This window comes from Sus scrofa, chromosome 7, assembly GCF_000003025.6.
Source record: "Sus scrofa isolate TJ Tabasco breed Duroc chromosome 7, Sscrofa11.1, whole genome shotgun sequence".
Lineage (NCBI taxonomy): Eukaryota > Metazoa > Chordata > Mammalia > Artiodactyla > Suidae > Sus > Sus scrofa.
In genome coordinates this window covers 44,765,986-44,788,541 of record NC_010449.5, presented here as the reverse complement: position 1 = coordinate 44,788,541, position 22,556 = coordinate 44,765,986, and the positions used below count along the sequence as shown (strand labels likewise).

Sequence of the window (22,556 nt, the reverse complement as noted above, 5' to 3'; positions counted from 1 at the left end):
TAATCTACTTTTTGTCTTCCTTTGCACAAAGTCCTAGTGGTTAGATGCCAGAAAGCAGAGATAATGCTCATAAGGTGGTACCCTCCCTTTCTCCTGTACCATTGCCCTTGACCTCCATACATTCCTACTTTGGTTCTAGATGATTGGAAACGCACACACACTTAAAGTTCTTCTAGTTCATTCTTTCACTTTCACCTAAATTATCGTGGTACAATTAATAAGTGTGATTTTCTGTTGTTATCCAGAGGACACTGGTATGACAGGATGTCCTCTGCCAATGAGAAGGCTTCCAGAGAATCAGCTCAGAATCTCTTCATTGCTTGTCACTGGACAAAGCCTATTTACTTTTCCCAGCTTTCTTTTACTCAGTGAGATCTGTCATATTCCAGACAACATGTTGCAGGGAGCAGGGTAAGTGAAACAAAATACATACACTATAAACTGTAAAAAGCTAAAAAATATAAACTACTGTTTTCACTATACTTCTCAACAAAAGATTTTCCTTGGAATGTGCTTAAGTCTAATACGCATGCTTATGCACTGGTTCTGAAGACACCAATTAGAAGGAAAAGACAGGAGTTCCCGTCGTGGCGCAGTGGTTAACGAATCCGACTAGGAACCATGAGGTTGCGGGTTCGGTCCCTGCCCTTGCTCAGTGGGTTAACGATCTGGCATGAGCTGTGCTGTAGGTTGCAGACGCGGCTCAGATCCCGCGCTGCTGTGGCTCTGGCGTAGGCTGGCAGCTACAGCTCCGATTGGACCCCTAGCCTGGGAACCTCCATATGCCGCGGGAGCGGCCCAAGAAATAGCAAAAAAGACAAAAAAAAAAAAAAAATTTTTAAAAAAAAGGAAAAGACAGAGTGTCTTAACTGGAATGATAAGACTTCAAGATAGAAAAGTACATTTGATTTCCCCTATATATCTCCCGGGAGCCCTCCATCTGAAAATGAAGATCTGATAGGCTCAGTGATCTATTCAAAGGAGAAGAAGAGGAAGAAAGAAAAGAAGGTCATTTTGTACATTTATACTTATGTCTGTCTTTCTGTATATCTATCTAGCTATGGGGATTGGCGGGGGAGGGAGATGGAAAGAGAAAGAGTACACATCTTGGCTTCACTTATTAAAACTCTTCCAAAAAAAAAAAAAAAAAAAGAAGAAGAAGAGAAGGAGGAATAACACCATGAAACAATATCCCTGGGTCTGGCAAGTCTAGCTAAACACTCTGAGGAGCTCTCATTAGCTAACACTAATGCTGCTTCTACAGGATACCTGATGACCCAGTGTCCGTCTACTGATAAGCCTGAAGTGTTAAGTTGCTTTCTCGTCCCTAAACAAAGAGTCAAATGGATTGCCTGTGCTGTGGCTTCCTTAATGCCACTATTGTGCGGGGATTCGCCCAGCAAGCTAGGGAGATAGTGTGTGGATACTGAATACAAAGAGGCAGTAGGTTCTAAACTCAGCATCCAAAAGACAAGGGCGCCCCTGCACCCTGCATGGGATGGAATGAAACCGTGTTTTGTCCAAAATTAAAAAGCCTGACCTATGGGTCCTTAGAAGAGAAAAAGATCCCCCATGAAGGTGACATCTGGATTCTCTCCTTGCTTCTGCTACTACTGCTGCTTTTATCAGCATTTTCTATATTCCCATTGCTTTGCTACAACTGTCAAACTTTAAGTTTGAAAATATATTTTATCCAGCCCTCTTGCACCAAATTCGGGTGAGGAGGAAGCTCATGATTTCTCAAGCGGATATATTGTAAAAGGGTTTAAAGGCCTCACCATCTCTTCCAGAAATTTTAATAAGCATATAGAAATAGCCAGCTGGCTAATCCTGGGAATATCCCTTCTCCCTGTTCATTTTATAGAAAGATCCTGTGGTCAGGAAATATAAAGCTTTCAACACATTGACCACAGCTAGGATTATAGCCTCATATGGTAGAGTTTTTTCCCACTGTCTTTTTCTGGGCATTGGCAATATCCAGCCGTCCTCTCCCGGGTGTTAAAGTCACCTTCACCCTTCACTCACCGGGGAGAACTTCAAGATTGACTGCACTAATGAGGGAGTCTGGAATTGAGACATTACATGTAAATCCATCAGTGTGATTAAACTTAGCATGCACACTATGTGTGCTTGGTATTTTCAAAGAGGCTGGCTATTAAATGGCTTCATATTTTTATACCTTTTGGCACCCTAATAAAAGGACTTAAGGAAACAGAATTTTTCCTCCACTGCCACAGATGGACTAAGGCAAATCTATGCTAAGAAGCCATAAAATAATTTGAAACATCTCAGGTTCATTGGTAAATCAGGTCGGTAGCTCAGCAGAATATTTTTAAATGTATAAAAATATACATATTGGTAAAGTTATAAGTGTATATAAAAGCAGATATATGGTGCAAAACCTATTAAGTTGCAAATAAAGTAAAACCTCATTAATTCAGACTCACTTAAATCAGAATTTCTGAGCTGACAAAGGTCTGGCAGAGCAGAAGTTTTCTTTACCATATCAATGGGGAAAAGACTTGCTGAACAAATGGCCAGGGTAAATACAGATTATAGGGAGAGTATATAAACTGTTTAAAAGAACACACTGTCTTTAGTATTCTTGAGCACTTAAGAAACACTCATTTACACACAAATAACTGAGAATATAGTTACAAAGCAATCTTACGTATTAATCAGAGCACTATAAGAGTTTCTAAAAGGATTCTTTAATTACTCCAGGTCCACTTCTGCTTGTTCAAACTTCTCACAAACATATGCCCCTCTTTGTACAGGTGATATAAATTAGTATGTATTAAAATATGTATCATGCTACTGCACATTAATATGTTAGCATTGTTGTTTTTGCATTTCAAGTACTGTAACAAAACTTAGTATTTGTGTATTTCTGTGGTCCATGTGGACACTTCCTCACATTAAGTATGGCAGTATGGAATGACAGAAAGAGCATGGACCTTTTTTGCTCTGCTGATTACCTGCAAGGTGAGCTGGAGTCTCAACCTAAGCCTAGGTTTCTTACCTGGTAAAATCAAGACAGGTGCCCTTATACCCACTTTACATTTCAAACTCGTTGCGAGGATCAAAACAAATGATATTACTTAAGTTAATGAGAATACTTCATAAAGTGAAATGCAAATGTTATAACTAGTTTATCTATATAATGGATACTTTGATTTAGAAGGGAAGGTTGATGAAAATAGCCAGATATAAACTTCAAATTCATCATTAACTGAAATGTAGACTGTGTCCTACTGTGAGATGAAACTAGAGTAAAGGAAATTGAAGCAATCTATAAACACCTACGCGTTCTATTTACCATCTAGAGTGCATCATGAGGGATGGAAACCACAGGGCATTTCAGCAATGTGTTGAAACCTCTTCGATTTTAAAAATCTGAAATTCATTGTGTAGGTAAGTCAGATTTAAATGAAAATTTCACAAATGTACAGGGTTTAGGAAACACAGGATAGGCCAATGCAAGGACAGAGAAAACTATGCCCAAACCAAGAGCCCTACAGCCTGACTCATCTGCCCCAATGTAACCAGGACCTAGCACAATGGCCAGCACAGAAAAGGCACTCAGAAGTCGTCTGTCATACTAGGATGCCTCTTGGCCAGCTATCAGCTAACCGTAGATAATCCACAAAGGCAGAATCAACATACTTGCCTCCAAGGACAAAAGACTGTAAATTTCGCAAGGTAAAAGCCCAGGTATCTCTTGTCACTGATGTGTCCCCAGATTCTGCAATTTAGTAATTGCTCAGCAAGAACCTGTTGAATGAATAAGCAAGACTATACATTTTATGTAAGTTGTTTGAGACATGGTCTTTACACTTAGAGTGTATAGTATGACATGACCAGAGAGACACTTTCATAATTGGACAATGGGAAAGTGTCATGTTATGAAGTAAGTGCTCTGAGAACATAACCCATTGATTTGTTATTCCAGCTGTACATTAGATTTACCTGAGGATCTTCTGAAGTAATACCAGTGTCTCAGATCCAAAACAAACAAATCAGAGGATTGGTCTTGGACATCAGGATTTTTTTAAACTCTCTCTAGGTGATTTTCACATGCATCCAGGGTTGAGAACTCTGGGACAAAACTTAAAATGAGTAATCATAACAGGAGGTAAAGGAGTTAGAAAAGAAATGTGTCTCAGACGAGGTGATATTTGTATTGGGTTTCTCTGTCCCTGTGATCCATCGAGCTCAGAAAAAATGCTAAGATGCCTTCCCCTTACAGATTTCCAACAAACTGTCTCTTCTCTAGGGAGCATGAAGACCTGCTCCTCCCACACTGCTCTCTCTTCCAGATCCTTCAAAGTCCTAAATCCCAAGGACTCAAAGAGGCATCAGAGTCTTCAGAATCCTAAAGTCACACCTCCCTGGAGGGTGAAATTCAGTATCTCAAGACTGGAATAAAAGGCAGAACAGAGACCTTGTGATTCTCAAGTGGCTAACAGCGTCTACTTTACTTCACTCTGAGAGTTCTTCACTATGGTCCTACCCAAGATGTGTGGTTTCAGATTTAATAGGGCCTGGCCTAATCTGAGAAGTCAAAGCAATACCTTTATCTCTCGCGAGTTTCAATCATGCTCACACTGAGTTATGTTAACATACACTCACTTTTGTTTACAAGTCCCCCACATTAGAGGGAAAACAGTGGAGTTCCTTATCTTATGATCCTAACCCTTCAAAAGCAACTAAGTAGGAGGACCAATTTCCACCCTCTTTCTGTAACCAATACAAAAAAACTGTGATGCCAAGAGTATCTGCCATAAGGGACGTTTTAAAAACACTATACTTCAGTCCTATGGGGTCAGAAATTTTTAAGACTTCTGCATCAAAACCACTGAAAAGATATGTAGGAGTGCCCGTTGTGGCGCAGTGGTTAACGAATCCGACTAGGAACCATGAGGTTGCGGGTTCGGTCCCTGCCCTTGCTCAGTGGGTTAACGATCTGGCATTGCCGTGAGCTGTGGTGTAGGTTGCAGACGCGGCTCGGATCCCGCGTTGCTGTGGCTCTGGCGTAGGCTGGTGGCTGCAGCTCCGATTGGACCCCTAGCCTGGGAACCTCCATATGCCGCGGGAGCGGCCCAAAAAATAGCAAAAAAAGACCCAAAAAAAAAAAAAAAAGATATGTAGAAAAACAATTTGACACAAATATCTAGAATAAAAACCAAAGTCCTAAGATCTTTTACAGAGGAAAGAGCACTTGGGAACTAAATTTCTAACTGCAGTTCTGTCAGGAGCTACACTCGCTACATGCCTGAGGTTAGACAAGCCATTCTCTAGGCATCTATAAAATGAAGTGCTCAGGTCAATGATGCTAAAAAGAAACTTTTCCATGTTAACATTCTGTCCTACTTTAAATCTGACATATTAACAATAGTTTCCAAATTCATCCAAGGCAGGCAAGAGAACATATCAAGGTAAGAAAAAATCAAGCCTCTAGTGCTTTCAACCTTTGTTTACAGATTCCTACATTAAAAATCATTCGAGGTTTGATCTCACCACCACCACCTTTGGATGAGGCCTTTTATGTGTTACTAAGTGTCTTAACATCAAGGCAGTTCTACCCTGACCAAGTTCTGAAAAATCCTCGAAGATTAAATCTGTATTATTTTTAGGAGTATAGGCAGCCCATGTGGACTTTATTGGTCCCTAGAAATTTTTTCCTACACAGCTATTGCTCATCTAAGTGAAACAGCCACAGCTCATGTGCTTTATTTCTCTGTGTAAGGTAAGCTGTGTGTGAATAAAATGAAGGGGCTATTAGGGAATAGAAGGCAACATTAAAAAGGTACTGTTATCTGGAGTTCCCATCGTGGCTCAGCGGAAACAAATCTGACTAGCATCCATGAGGACACAGCTTCTACCCCTGGCCTTACCCAGTGGGTTAAGGATCTGGCATTGCTGTGAGCTATGGTGCTGGCTTGGAAAAGGCGTTGTTGTGAGCTGTGGCTAGTCCAGCAGCTACAGTTGGATTCACCTCTTAGCCTAGGCACCTCCATATGCCACGGGCACAGCCCTAAAAGGACCAAAAAAAAAAAAAAAAGTACTGCTATTATTACTGTTTTCTGTCTCATCATACTTATTCAGAAACTATACAGCAATGAATAAAAAGAGTTTGGGGTTAATATATGTAAACTATTACATTTAAAATGGGTAGACAATAAGGTCCTACACAGGGAACTATATCCAATCTCCTGGGATAGACCATGGCGGAAAATAATATTAAAAAAGTATATATAATGTATGTCTGAGTCACTTTGCTATACAGTAGAAACTGGCACAACATTGTAAAACAACTACATGTTAATAAAAAATGGAAAAAGAAAGAATAAAAAATTTTTTTAATTTAAAAATTATCCATAAAAATTACTTTAAAAGGATAGGTGAGCAGAATGACAGGATGGAGCGGTTCTAGAGACAGTCATAGTTTCAGGTCCCTCGCCAGTAGATCCAACAAGTGTATCTGATACAACTGTGCATTTACAGACCCAACAGAGCTGGAAAGAACTCATGACCACCCCTGCCTATGTAAACGCCAAAAAGGTGCTTCTGGGGGAACATATACTTTCCCTTCATGCCTATTTATTTCGTAAGCCCTCCTCTCAGCTTAACGAAATTTTAGATGCTCCCTACAAGATCTTTAAAACCCTTGCCCTATATATTTTTTGTGACGAGGTGCTTATGGAGCCAAAGACTTGTTAAGGAACCAAGTGGAGAGAAAGGGAAAGTAACATGCATTTGATCAGCATCATGAATTATCTTATTAAACCAAAGCAGGGTATGAATGATGGCAGGTCCAAAGGAGAATTAAAATCACCCACATCTCCCTCATAGCCAAGAAGGGCCACAAAGGACCTAACTGATTATATGAGGTTAGAAATGATGTTTTCAAATTCCCATCTGGAGGCATGTTTGTTTCTTACTGTGTGAGTTTGCTCCTGAGTTCTTCAATGGTCTGTTTTGAAAGGGTGAGACTGACTGAAACAAATGCCTCTGTCTTCAGGACTTAAAAAAAAAAAAAAAAAAAAAAAATCATTGAAAACAATGTAGGGATATAAATGTCTGTGCCCACAGCCAAGATAAAAAATGCAAAGTCTGGGCCACCTTGCCTTTAATTTTCTAACTGCTGTTTTGTAAGGCTGTGTCATGCTTCTCAGTTCAAACACGCTTTGGCTCTTTATTATTCATGGACCTTTTTCCCAGTCAGTGGTGTTGAATAATAAAACAGCCCAGGATCAAATGGGCCAATTCTCCACGCCTGACACCAACTGCTACTGTTCGCTGGGCTCTGCCAAGCGTTGCCTCTGATAATGAGTGGGATTTGGTTAAACAGTAAATTAATGAATAATGAAATATCCAGGTTGATCAGTTAGAGAGCACGCTTGCTTTGCCCTGGGCTAAACGCTTGGGGCAGAAATTACTCTCAAACGGCACTTGCCTGGCTGCTGGTCTGGATAACTATTTTACAGCCTTTTGCTTGACAGAATGCTGGGGAGGGGGTAACCCGTGGGGGAGAGGAAAGGAAGAAGGACAGAGTTATTAACAGCCAAAAAAGAAAAAAAAAAAAAAGAGAGAGGAGAGAGAGAGAGAAGAAGAATAACCTAGTTATCACCTTGTAGGTTTCTAAACTGCATGTGTGAGAACAAAGTCACAAATACGATCTGGAGAAGTCTGAGTTCCAAAATTCCCAACACATGTTTGACATCAAGGAGAAACGATGAATGAAAACAGTCCTCTGTGTGCCCGTGCACATGTGAGATTAAACGCACAAGGATTCAACTGCAAACTCACGTTCCCGTGGACGTTAGTGGGAGGACACGGGTGGAGGCACGCCAGTGGCTAGAGGTCAGGAAAACTGTGCTAGCATTATGGTCATTAGCAAAAAATAGGATTTTTGCTAATGACCTCCACTAGGAAAACAAGTTTCACTGCCACTGAGCTCCCACATGTGTATGTATGTAGTTTATCACTTCAACTTCACCCAAGAATTCAAAATTATGTCATCTCATGCATGCATTAGTAATACGTTTGTTCATTCAAGATTCGTTATGTGTCCTTTGCAAGACACAAGCTTTGGATTATCAAAAACTCACAGCAGAGTGCCATGAGGACACCACGAACTGAGATTTTTCACTCTATATTTGTTTGGGAGATGAATTTTTTGAATTGAATGTCTCCTAATTATGTCTGGAATATGTCATTCTTTCCGAACTTCAAGGGGCCTGAGGATGGGTGGACTTTTAAAGTTTTACACAGTGGAAGCTGAAATACTTATCGATAAATTAACACATGGGGGTTGTGTGTTGTCCAGCTGTTTGGGTTAGGTTTGGTTTGAGTTGTTTTTAGATGGAAGAGAGAAGAGGGCCTTCACAAAAGTGGGGAGAGAGGGCACCTCATTAACAGTCCTCACAGATGGAAGTGAACTTAGAACAGGGCTGGAGAGAGGTGCACATCACCTTCTTTTTGTACAGAGGAGACAAATGATAGGACTGTAAAAAAAAAAAAAAAAATTGCCCACAGACTCATCTAGAAAGGAGCAATATGACCGTGGTTAACAAACCCGACTAGTACCCATGAGGACACGGGTTCGAACCCTGACCTCGCTCAGTGGGTTAAAGATCCTGCATTGCCATAAGCTGTGGTGCAGGTCACAGATGCAGCATGGATCTGGTGTGGCTGTGGCTGTGGTGTACGCCAGTGTCTACAGCCCCCATTTGACCCCTGGCCAGGGAACCTCCATATGCCAAGGGTGCAGCCCTAAAAAGCCCCCCCCCAAAAAAAAAGGAGCAATATGAATTACCTATAGCTTCAGGGTACATGATCACCACACTCAATTCCTCAGGGCCTACAAAGCAGCAAGGCCTAGTGACTGTTATCCCCTAGGTTCATCCTGCAAAGCAGTATCATAAACCAAGTTTCTACTTCTCCGCACTGGCACCCACACCCCTCTCCTCCAAGAAAAAATAAAATGCTCTAATTGTCTTTATTACTTTCAGACACTGGCCACCAAACACAGATGTTCATTATTGAGAAGTTAAGGAAGGGTAAAGGTCACAGGGGACCCAGATCAGCTTGATCCTTCTTTGGATTATTTGACCCCATTGTCTAGAATGGCCCTTATCTTTGAAGCAAAAAAGAATATTTAGATTGAACATAAAAGTGAATGAAATATTCTGGGTGAATCACCCAGGGAATGAATCAAATCATTTTGTTGGTGGGGCTCAAGCCGGTGCCAACCTCCTTCCTAAAAACAGCAAAAGGGAGTGTATGAAACAACTCATAAAATGAATCAACTGTGCTTCTACCTCAAATTGTGTTAGTTTCTTATTTTTAGGAATCTCTGGCAAAAAATAAAGAGAATTCTCTTGAAAACAAGAGCTCTAAAACCTAAAGAAACAAACAAAAAAACAGCAAGAAAACTTTTCCTGATTTCCTTAACATCTGGGACTCCTACGGAAAAGAAAATTCACACTGGTAAATGTTGTTTTGTTGTGGCTGTGTTTTCAGTCCTATCGGGGAATTCTCATATCGTGATTTTGTGTGTGTGAATGTGTGTGTGTGTATAAATAGTCCTAACTACAGTCCTCATAAAGGTCTCGCACCTCGTATCTGGTAGAATCATTTATCAGTGAGGATAATGTATATACAAAATTCAACCCGGTCCAAGACACTTTGCTCTCCAAGTCAGCTCTGACACCTTTGGTGGGGAGAGGGCGGGTAGGTGGGACCCGGCTAATGGGAGTACGGAGATCTGGTACGGTTTTACACTTTTTTTTTTACTGACTAGGCTTTTCCCAGCCATTTGGTGCAACATCTCCCCGCCCCCTTCCAAACCTACAAGGGTTGACAGTTTAGCAGTAAAATCCACTGCTGTGCAGAAGCTATCTAAAATCTTATTTCCTTGGAAACTCGGAGTATGGTCGCACTCACTTTGCCCACTTGAACAGCCACGGGACGGACCTTCCGGGTCATCAGGTGTCTCCAGCTGCCTGCCTCTAATTGCGCATCCGGACGCCAGGTTCTAGCGCTCAGGACCCGATGGTTCACACGAGGAGCGCTATAACTCATTGGGTTGACTCGATCTGATTCTCCACCATACAGGGGTCTCATTTCGGACTGAGTTTCCCCCTGCACGACTTGCATGCACCCCTTCCATGCTTCGGTACCCCGCTGTTCATGTGCCAGCCTTTCTCCAGTCATTTGATAAATGTCTGTACAGGAATGGGCATTTGACTGTTCCAGAGGGCAGACTCTGACCTCTCCAGAAAATTCTAAGCATACACGCCCTGGCCGTGCCCTCCTCCCAGTTAAACGCGTTGGCTAATGACATCTGACAGCCACATCCTTGAAACGTTTGCTAATAGGTCCGCGATCAGGCACGACCAGGACGTTAACTGGTGGTCGAGTCACAGATGACTGCCAGGGCTGCCCTCCATGCGGCCTGGGCAGGTCACGCTTCGCTAAGTCCTTTGGCTATTATGCAGCTTTTTGAAAAATTTAAAGAACATTTTTATGCTGAGGCCTCTCCCGGCAGCAGGTGTGACCCCTATTTGCGTCTGGACGCCTCTTGCCTGAGTCAGCTCCAGAAGGCTGCAGCCCTTCGGAGAGATGAGAAAAAGCGAAACGAAGCAGAGAGGGCAGGAACAAGTCGGTTTCGAACAAGTGGACCAAAAATCGCCACCTGACCTTGCTAGTTGGGGACCAGGGTGGGGGAACGTGTTGAACTTGTGTGACAAAACGGCTCCCTCAATCTAGCATAAATAGCTTGGGGAGAAAAAAAAGAAAGAAAAAAATAAGGAAAATAGGTTTCCCACGCGGCAGCCGTTTGCAAACTTGATTCCAAGAGCACGCCGCAAAAAGCCTCGTAAGCCGACAGCGCCCCAGGCAGTCGCGAAGGCTGGAGTTACGCTCCGGGGCGCCGCGGCGCGTGCGTGCGTGCGCGTGCGTAGGCCTCCGCGCGTGCGCGCTCGTTGACACCCTACCCTGCCACCCGGTCAGCGCGCCTAGATGCGAGCGGCGGCGCCGCGTGCGTGAGCTCTGCGCGGGTTGGGGCGGCGCACGCGCGGTACGTGCTCACGCAGACTGCGCCCGGGGTCTTAGTGTAGTAGCTGCGCTTGTGCCTAGTTTCCGCGTCGCTTTTCGCCGCTGCGCCCTGGGAACGTGGAGGAAAGGCGGTGGGAGTGGGTCAACCTGTGATCTGGGGGAGGGGCACGGAGGCATCCAAGTCAAGAAAGTGGCCCCGGGGAGACGATTGACTGACCTCATCCTCCGGAAGCGCTGGGGTTATTTATGAGGCCTGATTTAAAAGTAGTGGCTGCCAGGGAAGTGAAAAAGGAGCTCACCCCGAGCTATGGGAGAAGTTATGGTCGCAAGAACGCTGTTTATGACGATATAAATCAATGCGGAGCTTGTGATGGGAAATATGGAGGGCCTGAGTTTGGGATAGACACAAGGAAACACAGTCAAGAAGGAAAAATGAGTTTTTGCCTTCAGTGTGCAGCCCCCGCTCAGTCTCTCCGTTCGAAGGAGCCCAAGATTCCTGCGGGGAAGTTGGGAACCGGTGAGCCCACCCCCGTCGCGGGGTCGGGTCGGCCCGGTGTTCCCCAAGTTGAAACGAAACTCGTTAGAGGGCGAGGGAATACATGTAAATAAACAACTTAGAAGATTTATGGGAAGGAGTTCAATTTTATAGGACTGTATTTATAGAGCCAGCGCTGGTTCACTTATAAATAGATTAATGGGAAGCTAAAATTAATGGACTTGTGAGCTGCACGTTTAATTTTTGAGGCTTCAACATGACAGGCAACCGCCTTTGAAGCCCAAGCGTGGGAGGCAGACTGCATAGGGAATCGTGAGCGCCCCCAAGAAGACACATGTCCCATGGGGCCAGAATCTCTCCCTCTGACGGCTCCAAGCTCTGACTGCCTGGGGTCCCTAGGGAAGGGCCCCATGGGGCTGTTATTTGCAAATGAAGAAAAAGAGTGTGGCCTCATAAAAATAATCGGGTCTTCCTGCTAGCACTTCAGGGTGAGCAGGTGGGCTTCTGGGGCGCTGGAAGCCGCGCTCCCGGGCTGGCTGCCTCCAGGCAGGCAGGGGCGGCATTGAAGCCTCCTCCAAGGCTATCCAGGGTTCCCCGCCTGGGCCCGCGGTCAAGGTCCGCAGCCTAGCAGTTCCAGCTGTGTTTCTTTCCTTACTCCTTCCTCTTTCTGGTTAAGTTGGTCACAAAAGGCGGAGGAGCTGTGTGTGACTAGCAGCCCAGGGCCATTTTGTTAGGCAAGGCTCTCTGGCTTCCTAGCTCGTTCCTTCCCTTCCCTCTAGTTCAATCCTCACATTCGGGCCCCTTGCGACATTGGGTTTTGCCTGGTAAAGGTGATTGTCTCAGATCTTTGTCAAAAGGTGGCAGGAAGAGGGGGTGGTCTGGAATTTACCTATGGAATAATAGGTGGCAAGCCTTTCTCCAGAGCTGGAGTTAAAACTTCTGTAGGAAAAATTTGCCCTGGGATATGAAAATTAATCCCTACCACCTTAGTATCATCCCAGTGGTAACCAACCCCTCACTCTCCAAAAAACAAATAAAAAGGAAACTCAGTGGAATTCACTTGAACCAGAGACAAAAAGCATATACCCATTTTCTTTGTCGATAAGTGGATTTCCCACCCTCTTAATCACACTTCCCTTGTTTTCTTTTTTCTTCTACTTCCCTTTTTTGGGGGGGGGTGTTCTTTGATTCAGTCAATTATGGTTCTAGCCTTGAAAACCTTCCCCCCTTTTTTAAATTAATAAGTAAGCCAAAAAGTGGGAAATCTCACATAAAGTAGATTCCATTGTCCTTTCTGTCTTTCCCTACAGGGAAATCCAACTGAGAATGAGTTCACCTGAAAAACAGAAAATTGATATGGGAGGCATATTATTCATTACTTGAGTACCAACTGTATGCTAAGCACCCTCATAATCTGGGGTTATCAAGGTTTGACTGTGCCAGTTATCCTGAAATATGTATACATATTTCTGTTTCTGCTTTTTATAATTTAGGCAATGTTGATGTTGGAAAGGACCTTAGGAGGCCTACGTTTTAAAGATAAAGACCTTGAGGTCCAAAGAGAAACAGTGACTCGTCCAAACTGTGTAACATCTTGGACGAATTTACTTTCCTAGCCTCAGGAAAGACACCCAAGCCTTGGGATGAAATACAGATTGAGAAGATGTTTGATCACTGCAGCCCATTAGAGCTGGGCTGTAGCCCATTAACCCAAATGAGAAAATCTCTGGCTTCTCTGGGCATCCTCTGAGCCTAAGGTAAAAACCGACCTCCTAAGACAGCCTCTTTCTTTCTCTGGTCAAGAGAGCGTTTCCTCATTTCTTTATGGATGGCCCTGCAGTGCTGGTGAGGTCGAGGTTGGATTCAGTCCTAAAATGGGGCAGTTAAGTCTTCCAGATCACAAGATGTGGGGTGCAGGAGCCCATACCTGGTCCTGTGGGCTTCTCTCCTGTACCATCTCCTTCAAAGAGCATCATGCCAGAGTGCCATCCCACTAGCAACATGAGGGGGCCATCATCTTTGACTTGGACCCAGAGGCCCTTAGTTCCTGGAACACAGAGTCTTTAATTACCTTTTAGTTACCTGGGAAGTAAATCTGACAACCTCATTTTTTTTTTTTTTTAGAGCAAAGTAAACCAAGAGATGTAGTTAACATGAGTTTGTATTGCAATTCTGGTTAGAAATAGGAAAGAGTGTTGATTTGGAATTTCAAAAAATCAAAAACTCCTCCTAGTGAAAACAAAAGCATCCATTCTTCTCAGAAGCAAAATTTATTGTATTTATTGTAAGGAAAGCACTGCCGGTGTTTAAATAATGGGGGTATAAAAAGAAAAGTTCTTGGCTGTACTTTTTTTTTTTCTGTCTGTAGAACTAAGCCATATCTGTATTCAAGAAACTGAAGATGAAAACACAACAAAAACACAACAATCTTTTTATTTATGTAAATTAGATCAACACTGGACAATAAACCAATTTCTACCCATTACCATAACAGCTTGTCTATAAAGAACAGAAAAATTCGGATAAGATTCTACCTAGGGTCAAGCGTTTTTTTGGTGTTTTTTTTTTTTTTTTACCACCCATTCACAGAGGTATAGATTCACAGATAAATAATCCCAAACTACTTGCTCGCCATATTTACACATTCCCATTAAATTAAGCATAAATAAATATATACAAACTTAACATGGATACCCTCCAGAGCTCTTCTCGTGAAGAGTCAATAGATTGATATTTTCTCGATTGTGTGGCAAAACAATGTTAGTGAATTAGAGACCAACTCAACAGAGGAGTCGATTTTGGCATATTAAGAAGAATGGTGTTCATTCTACTTTTTAAAAAGAAAACAAAACGAATTTTGGTATTTTTTTAACCCCATAATTTAACACACATCAGCACAGGAGGGGAAACACTGTTGGGGCTCTTGAGGCAACATCAGGTGGTTCAAGGTTATTTCCTTTCCACATAATGTATTACGAATACCGGGTATCAGAGGTGATGACAAATTCTCTACAAACACTCTAAGTAGGAACGAGTTGCCCTTTTAAGTAAGGCTTTGTACTGGAGGAACAGGGTGTAGATAAGTTTGGAGTTTCGGGTTTTCCATTCGACCATAGTTTTCATAGGATATGAAATAATTGCTTGAGAGAAAGTGGTTTCCTTGGCCAAAGAAAATAAAACAGCCAGGTCTTTGAAAGTTTCTTCAGTTCTTTCTGTAGGGGTGGGGAAAGCTAAAGATGTGGTTGGTGCCAGAGAGAAGGAAAGAAAATGCTATCCAACTTGGGGTTGGGGGAAGAGAGAAAGTTACCTTCTCGGGGGAGAAGTAAAAGATCACTTCCATGTTGGACTCGTCGTCTAGAACGGTCCATTTCCTCTCCTCTCCCCTGCGCCCCTTTTTTGCTCTCCGAAGAGCCACAATACACGTAAGAGGAGGCAGGTTTGGACAGGGGACGGTCAGAAGACCTTTGAACCTCCAGAGGAACTTGCAAAGTGAAAAGCGTGAGGGCAGCGCTCCTACGTCCTGATTCTTCCTTTCTATTTGGGTTTGGGACCGAGCACTTAGGAGGGGGCACGCCGCTTGGATTCAGTGTCCAATGAGTACATGGGGGCGGGAGGGTATGGGGTAGCGAGGGGGAGGGAGCTGCAGCTCACCTGTTTAGTTTGAAAACAAGACTCAAAGGGGCTTGCTTTAAACGTTTCCTTTGACTTAAAAGGCAAACTCTTGCGTTAATCCCACTGTTTATTGATTTATGGGCCCAAGGAAACCAAATCTTTTAATAACTCAATTATCAGATAAACGTAGCGGGCCTGGCTAACGAAAGCAAGGGGGCGGGGGGTCGTACATGAAAGGAGAAGGGAGGGAAGAAGAGGGGGGCTCTGGGATCTCTCCACGTGTGTGGGGGGGGGCGTGCAGGGGGAGGCGCGCGGCTCTGCTGGGCCAGGCGCGGTCCGAACGCACGAGGAAGGGCAAAGGGCGTAGAAGGAGCCTGCGTAGCCCAGTAAGACAGTTCCAACCCCGTCACCCGCCTTAAGGAGCGCGAGGGTGGAGAGTTTTCCTCCTGGCAAAGGCGGGGGTAGCTTCCGATCCCCTGGACATTTCTAGGCCACTGGCCCTCGGGGAGCGGGCGCCGGGAGGCCGCCGCCGGCAGCAGGGGGCTCGGGCAGCGCTGAGACCCCTCCCGCCTGCAGCCCGCGGGGCGCCGCCCCTTTACCTACTGGAGCACTGGGCTTTCTCGGTCGCCTTAGCCCTTAAGGTGAGACCGAGAGCGGGAAGGGCCCGCGCGGCCCGCGGCCCCTCCAGCGGCTGATTCTATGTCCTCAACACGACCGGGCGCGAGTGGCCCCCGCGCTCTCGGGACCTGCACAGTAAGAGCAAGGCGCGTCCATCGCGTCTCTCGCACGTCACACGCGTGGGGCGCGTTGCCCTGCAAGGAAAGGAGACGATGGTTTTCAGTGCGGTTTCTCCTGGCCTTTGACAATCAATATGTCTAATGCAAGTGGCCAGGCCCTCGGACAAAGGCGCAGGCTTCTGAGCTGGGGAGAGATGGAGTAGTCTACACTCTCCACGAAGTCTAGTTCCCGGCCTTTGTACTCCAACTCATCTATGGCTGAACCCCGCACACCCAGAGGCCCCCAAAGGAGCTGACGGTGGATGGACAGGGGTCTGACATCAATCTTTACTTGGGCCCTCCTGGTGACCTGAAACCAACTCCCTAACTCCCTCCCCCATAAAGATGACTGCGCAAAGCTCTCAGCAGGTTCCTAACCTCCCCCCTCCCCACCCACGCCCGACCCTCCACCTCCCAGGCCAAGGCCCATCCTGCCGCAGGCCTGAGAGTCCCAGTGGGTCCTGTGTATCCTGCAGAACCGACCTCCGGATCTTTGGCTTCGAGCGATGTTGCAAAGGTCCTAATGCCTACTTTGTTTAAAGAGGTGCTTGCACCCACACTAAGTTTAGAGACCTGTCTCTCCCACTCCTACCTCTTGGGGATTTCTCTCTGCTTTAGGGAAGGTGGGGGACAATGGGTTGCAGATCTTATTTCATGATAATGCTCAAATGAAGCCCAAGAAACGGAGCTGGGCTGCCAGAAGTGAGAGATATTAAATACATGAAACTTCATCCACTGGGAATAGTCCCAGTGTATCCAGACGGTAAAATTCAAAGCTGAAATACATCTCTTTTCACTTTGCATCATTTTACCATTATTGCCAAAACAAGTGCACGTCTGGGAGGGGGGAAATACGCCTCATTCATAAAGTATCTTGTAAGGAAGCAATGGCTGCTGAAACACAGAAGCTGGCACCACCCTCCTCCCACACCGCCAGACCACTGGCAAAGCTGCTGCTTTTCCCGTGATTGCCAAGGAGCCCAAGGAAATGGAATCCATTTTAAAGGCAAAGCAACGTTAAAATATTGGACTCCAAGAACCCTTCCTCCTTTCCCCTAAAATTCTTTTAGTAGCTCCCCACCTTCCTGGAATTCCATGTTGAGGTATCTGTTAGCAACTAGACTCAAAGCTGCTTCAGTCTCTTATTGGCCACTTTCTAAATTATTCCCTTTGAGCTTCTTTAAAGAAGTGCACCTGCAGAATTCTGACACACAGGCTTTGATTAAAAAGGGATCGGATTTTTTTTTTCTCTGTACCTTATAGATTGTGTAGGAAGCCCAAGTCCTCTTTGAAGAAGCTCATAAACCATGCGGGCAAAGCTTTGGAAAACAGAAGAGAATGAAATGGTACATACCCCTCCGAAGGAATTACATACTAATCAACGTATTCATATTGTGTTTTGGTTTTACTATTGTTCTTAAAATTGGTAGATGACACAAATATTATAACAAATGCAAGATGCTCTGTATGCAGATGCTGGCAAGGCTGGGAACTAGTAACGTTTCTGAAAGGAACTGATGATGAGTCTGAATCAACTTATTGGTCCGGATTTTCCTGGGCCGCGGGAGCCTCTGCTCGGCCGGCCGCCACCGAGAGCTGCAGCCACCGCCTGAGTCCCCGCGGGCCTCCCGCCCCGCCCGCCCCCGCCCTCCCTAATTATGCAAATGGCCCGGGAGCAGGGCACCTGTGAGTTAAGGACGCAGGGCGGGCTGGGGGCACCGAGGGGACCGCGAAACCTCGCCAGAAGGCTAACCACACTCCTTTGCATCCCGGAAGATTCCCGTGACAGCCGAAGGAAGGGAGGGCAACGTAGAACAGGGTGACTGGGAGAGGGGTGAGGTGAGGTGGAAGGGCGGGGACTGCCAGAGAGTTTCCTAAAAATATATTAAAAATTTTAAAAGTTCGTGCGTCTCAGTCAACCAGCTCTCAAAGCACTGACACCGACAAGGTTTCTCCGATTTTCTTCCAATAAGTTAGCGTTTTCTCACGTTTAGTCTTATGTTTATTTTCCAAAGGGAAAAAAAATCATGGTTTTCTTTTTATTATCAGTATTACTAAGCTCGAAAGAATCGAAGTGGAAAATCCGGACGGTTGTCTCCAAGTGTATCTTGAAATAGACACTGAGAACCGATACTGTTGCTCCGTGGTGCGCCTCAGTTTGTTTAAGTTATTTAACTTTTTTTTAAAATTTTGATTGTATGTGTATTCTACCTAATATAATTCTTCCAAAGCCAATCCAATATTTTAAAGCTAAAATTAATGTTTTCTGTTTTCCTTGTGTATTTAAAACATTTTTTCCTTTTTTTTTTTTAATTTTTCATTTCCTGTGTTTCTCCTCCTTGTCGCCAGTTTTACTACCTGGGCCTTCCCCAGACGTGTGCCTGTTAGTGGTGGTGGTGTTCAAGAACATCTTGTCCATGCCTTTGAGCGCCTCGGTGAGATAGTTCTGCAGGGCCGTGAGCGCGGCGCAAATGGCCGGGGCGCCGAAGCCGTGCGTGATGAGGCTGAAGTGCGTGAGGCAGCTCTGGATCCCCGGCTCCAGGATGGGGCTGGGCCGGCTGTTCCCAATCGGCGTCCGGTCCTGGGCCAGCAGATCCGTAAACTCTTTACAAAGTTGCCTGCAGAGGGGGCGGGAAAGGAACAAAAACAAAACCAAACCAAACCCACCCTCAGTGTCGTGGTCATTGGCATTAGAAAGGAGACGCTCACACAAGCCCAGAGGCGCCCGGTCACCGGAGAGCCAAAGAGCGAGGCTAATGTGGGCGATTCCGCTCTGTTTCCTTTCCCAGCGCGCTCTCTTCTAGAGCAGCTGGGACTGGAAGGCTAGCGGGGGTGGGGAGGTGATGCACCCCTTGCATCCCAAAGCCGGGCCTTTCTTCCCTCTTCCACCTTTCCCCCTTTGCTCCCAGATGGCATAAACCCTGCCTTGGGAAATCCGCTAGGCTTCAGCGTTTGCTTTTCCCCTCTCACCTGATAGTTCTTTTTAAAACCCTTTCCCCCTCCTGGCCCCTGCCTTGCCAACTCTTGGTGATCAGATCCAAAAAGCCCTGAAAGATTTAGGGCCCTGGGCCACAAGCCTGTCCCTGGCACAGAAGCAGATTGCTGGAGCCTTGCATGGCCCAGGGCAAGCAAATGTTTATTCCAAGAGAGAATGCTGATTCCATTCAAACCAAAGAGCTGTGTACCTGCAGTATTTGGGAAAGGAGGTATTCACACACATCCACACCCCCTTTTCTCCCTTTCTTTTAAGTGTAGGCTACTGAAGATCTTTGTACAACAGGATTGTTGTCCATATAAAATGATTCCCATATTGTTTAGATAAAACCTAAAGGTAGATGGTTAAGACTCCAGGGAGGGTAGATTTTTCATTTGTTGAAGGTTTTTATTTCCTCAGGGCAGCTACAATTTAGAGGAATCTCCCAGCCTTAGAAAAAAAATCCGTGCCTAACTATGGATTGGGTTTATTTGACAAATTTTTAATATAGGAGGTGGACAAAAGGATTTTAGCCCTGAAGGTCCAATGGTTTGTTTCGCCTCACGGTCAGAGGCATGGCATCCCAAAGGTCATAGCCTTTCACAGACTGCCAGGCTTCTGTGAGCCTGCCTCCACCTGGTCTCTAGGGTGGCGAGAAAAGACAAACTATAGAATTCCAATCTCAGGCCTCCCTGGGATGGTCTGACACTTGGTGACAACTGGCCTGGCCAACAGGTGAACAGGGCAGACACCTGGAGGCCCATATGAGTGACCCTGGAGCATCATTTCCCAGGGTATTACTCTTATGAGGAATAATGGCCAGCTAGAGGGACAATACCTCCTCCCCCAACCTGCAGCAGCCAGAAAAGGCTCTGGGGTTTAAGACTGATGGGCAGAGGACCCTAACAAACATCCCCTCCCCACTGGATTCTCTGTTTGAAATGCGCTCATACATCTTCACAACCAGCAAGAAAGAGATAACAGTTCCGACCTAAATAGGGCAGTTCTCAGAATCACCTGTGGGGTTCAAATACACACATCCTGGCCTCCGCCCTTACTGATTCCCATTCAGGGGGCCTGGGGCTCGGTCCACTAATAATTATCTTGAAAAAGCTCCCCAGATGATTCTGGTATTCACCCCAGGTTAAAACGTGCTGGCCTAAGAGAAGCCACAAGGCTTCAAGGGGAAAAGTTACAAGCACTCCTTAGGGAAACGACAGAGTTGGTGGTGGTAGGATCCTGTTATCTAATTTATCCACCTTGGTTTTATTTTTTCCCCAACGTACCTTTACTCTTTTATAAAGTACCAACAGTTCCCCTGCCACTAGCCACCAGAGCAAGGGACAGTTTACTGACAAAGACCTATTATATTGCTAGTTTGTACATCAGAGGAAAATCTTCTAAAAAAAGAGGGTGGGTGCCAGGTTTTGATAGTTTGGAAGTGATGGTTAAAGGCTTTCCTAAAGTTTGTACTCATTACCAAAGTGCCAAAAAGGAAATTCTGAACTGGAGAGAACAAATGCTTCGAGTCAAACATTTTAAATCTTCAAAGCCCAAACCAGGATCTGTAAGCAATTAAAGTTCTGGGACATTAATATTTTTTGACCCTGCGGAAAGGGGCAATCAAATTCCAATCACGTCTCAAAAACATCTGGACAAATTTGAGCAAATGATTTTTCAGCCTTCCATATATTTCTTTAAATTACGCTGTCAACGGAACAAACCGCGTCCTGGAGCACTAAATAAATGAGCGCCGCTGTTTGGGCCGCGCCCGCGAGAGAATCGTGCGGGCGCACGCAGCGCCGCCCACTGCAGGCCTGAGCCGGCAGTAAAACACCAGCAATCTGACATTGAAGCCAAAGACAGGAGTAAATCAAATAAATAGAAAACCCACTGTAAAAGTTCAAATGAGCTCTAGACCTAAATTTAGCCAGAGATTTACTATTTTCCCCTCTGGAGTTGTAGTAAATTCTACGTCTGTGGAAGATGCCAAACAGCAACGTTGGAAAGAGAGTAATTAGAGCTGCGGGTAGAGATGCGTGCACGTGGGTGCCCACAGAGACACGCTGACCGGGCACACGTGGCTGTGTGGATAGGACAGGGAGATGGGGAACCCAGGCGGGGTTTGCGTCCAGGGAAAAATTGGAACAGGGACGCACCCCGGAAAAGGTCTGCCTGCCACCCCCAGGTTGGGGATGTGAACTGTAAAAAGCCTGGATTCGGATTAGCAAAGCCATCCTTCCCCCAAACTTGGAAATAGTGAAGACAGACACAAACATACAGCCCATAATCAATGCTAATGGGGGTGGGGGGAGTGGAGCTGGGAGGGTCCCTAGCCAGCCAACCGCGGGCTGCAAAGGCTTCTTCCACCTCAGAGCAGCGGCTTCCCTGCCCCACTGTGGAGGTCGGCGCTCCCAAAGCCTCCCCCCAATCAAGGTGGCTCCATTGGAAGGGAGTCCGGGATGAGGACCAGGGGTCTGGGACACTCACTTGGTGGCCAGCAGCATATTCTTTCGGGAATGCAGGTCGCTGGGGTCCGTGTGCTGCCGGTTCAAATACTCAGAAACAGCTTTGGCGGGAAACTCTGTTTCACAAATGTACCCAAAATCCCGAGCTAAGTGAACAGCTTCTCCTGAAAAGACAGGCACAGAGGACATGATCAGCACCCAGTCTCTAAGCATCCCAAGGCCAGGAGGCACTCCCCTGTCAATTCTGTTATTATTTACGCAGTTGAGGGCATTAGCAAAGGTGAAACAGAAGCCCAAACCAAACATGGTTCTCAACCTATAATTACAGTTGATGGGACAAACTGTTCCTGCCACTCCTCCCAGCCTCTCCCTGGTCATCTGTCCAGCCAAGTCCTAGCTAGACATCCCCTGAACGGTTTGAGATCTCCTACACTCCGTGATTTTTTAAGGGAAAGGTGGGCTGACCTGTTCAGGAGCCACCTTACAATGGCACCTCAACACAGAGCTGGATATTCAAGCCAGATTCCCCTTCTCTTTTAAAGCACCTGTTACACCTGCTTTAAATAACATCTAAAAGTCTTTCTATCTTTTGTATCTTCCTATAATAAACTGAAATATACAACTATAAACCCATGTGTGTCTATGTTCACATGTATGAAAGAATGTGGAAATTGTATATGGATCAGTTTCTATCCTGCAATGAAATATTCATCCTCCTTGTCAGTTTCCTGCTTAGGGAGGTTTCATGTTTCTCCCCTTCAGAGGTCCCTGCCATCATTCTCCTACTTAAGGACTTTCTACTGCACAAAGATGACACAGAAGCTATAGAACAGATAGCCAGACAGCTGAGATATTCCTTGGCTTATGGGGAAGCCCCTTTGAAAAAGCATTATTACCCTTTAAAGCACAGCCTTAGGGGTTCAAGGGAAGATCCTGACATGAAAAAGAGATATGTTGAATTATCCCATAGCTAGGTTATTTTTAAGGAGCATGACTTACTTTTAATCATCATTAGCATAGTAACCATGAAAGACTTCAGGCATGGTGCTCACAACAACTCATAACACTGAAAACTGCCAACTGAGCATTAGCATTTCAGTGAGTTTTCCAGTTTCCTTCCTTTTCCACCCAAATCTCTGTCTTGGACTGAAATTACCTTGACTCCT

General features: G+C 45.2%; 1 protein-coding gene across 5 annotated transcripts in view; it reads right to left on the bottom strand.

Moving 5' to 3' along the window:
- Nucleotides 13,979-22,556, bottom strand: part of TFAP2B (transcription factor AP-2 beta) — a 28,911-nt gene continuing 20,333 nt past the window's right edge. Inside the window, exons 6-9 of one of the 5 annotated variants that reach the window (XM_013978019.2) lie at nucleotides 21,413-21,554; nucleotides 18,307-18,566; nucleotides 17,205-17,267; nucleotides 13,979-15,984 (exon numbers count right to left, since the gene is read on the bottom strand). In XM_013978019.2, coding sequence (XP_013833473.1) covers nucleotides 17,206-17,267; nucleotides 18,307-18,566; nucleotides 21,413-21,554 — 464 coding nt within the window. In that variant the 3' untranslated portion in view covers nucleotides 13,979-15,984; nucleotide 17,205. 5 annotated transcript variants of the gene reach the window in all.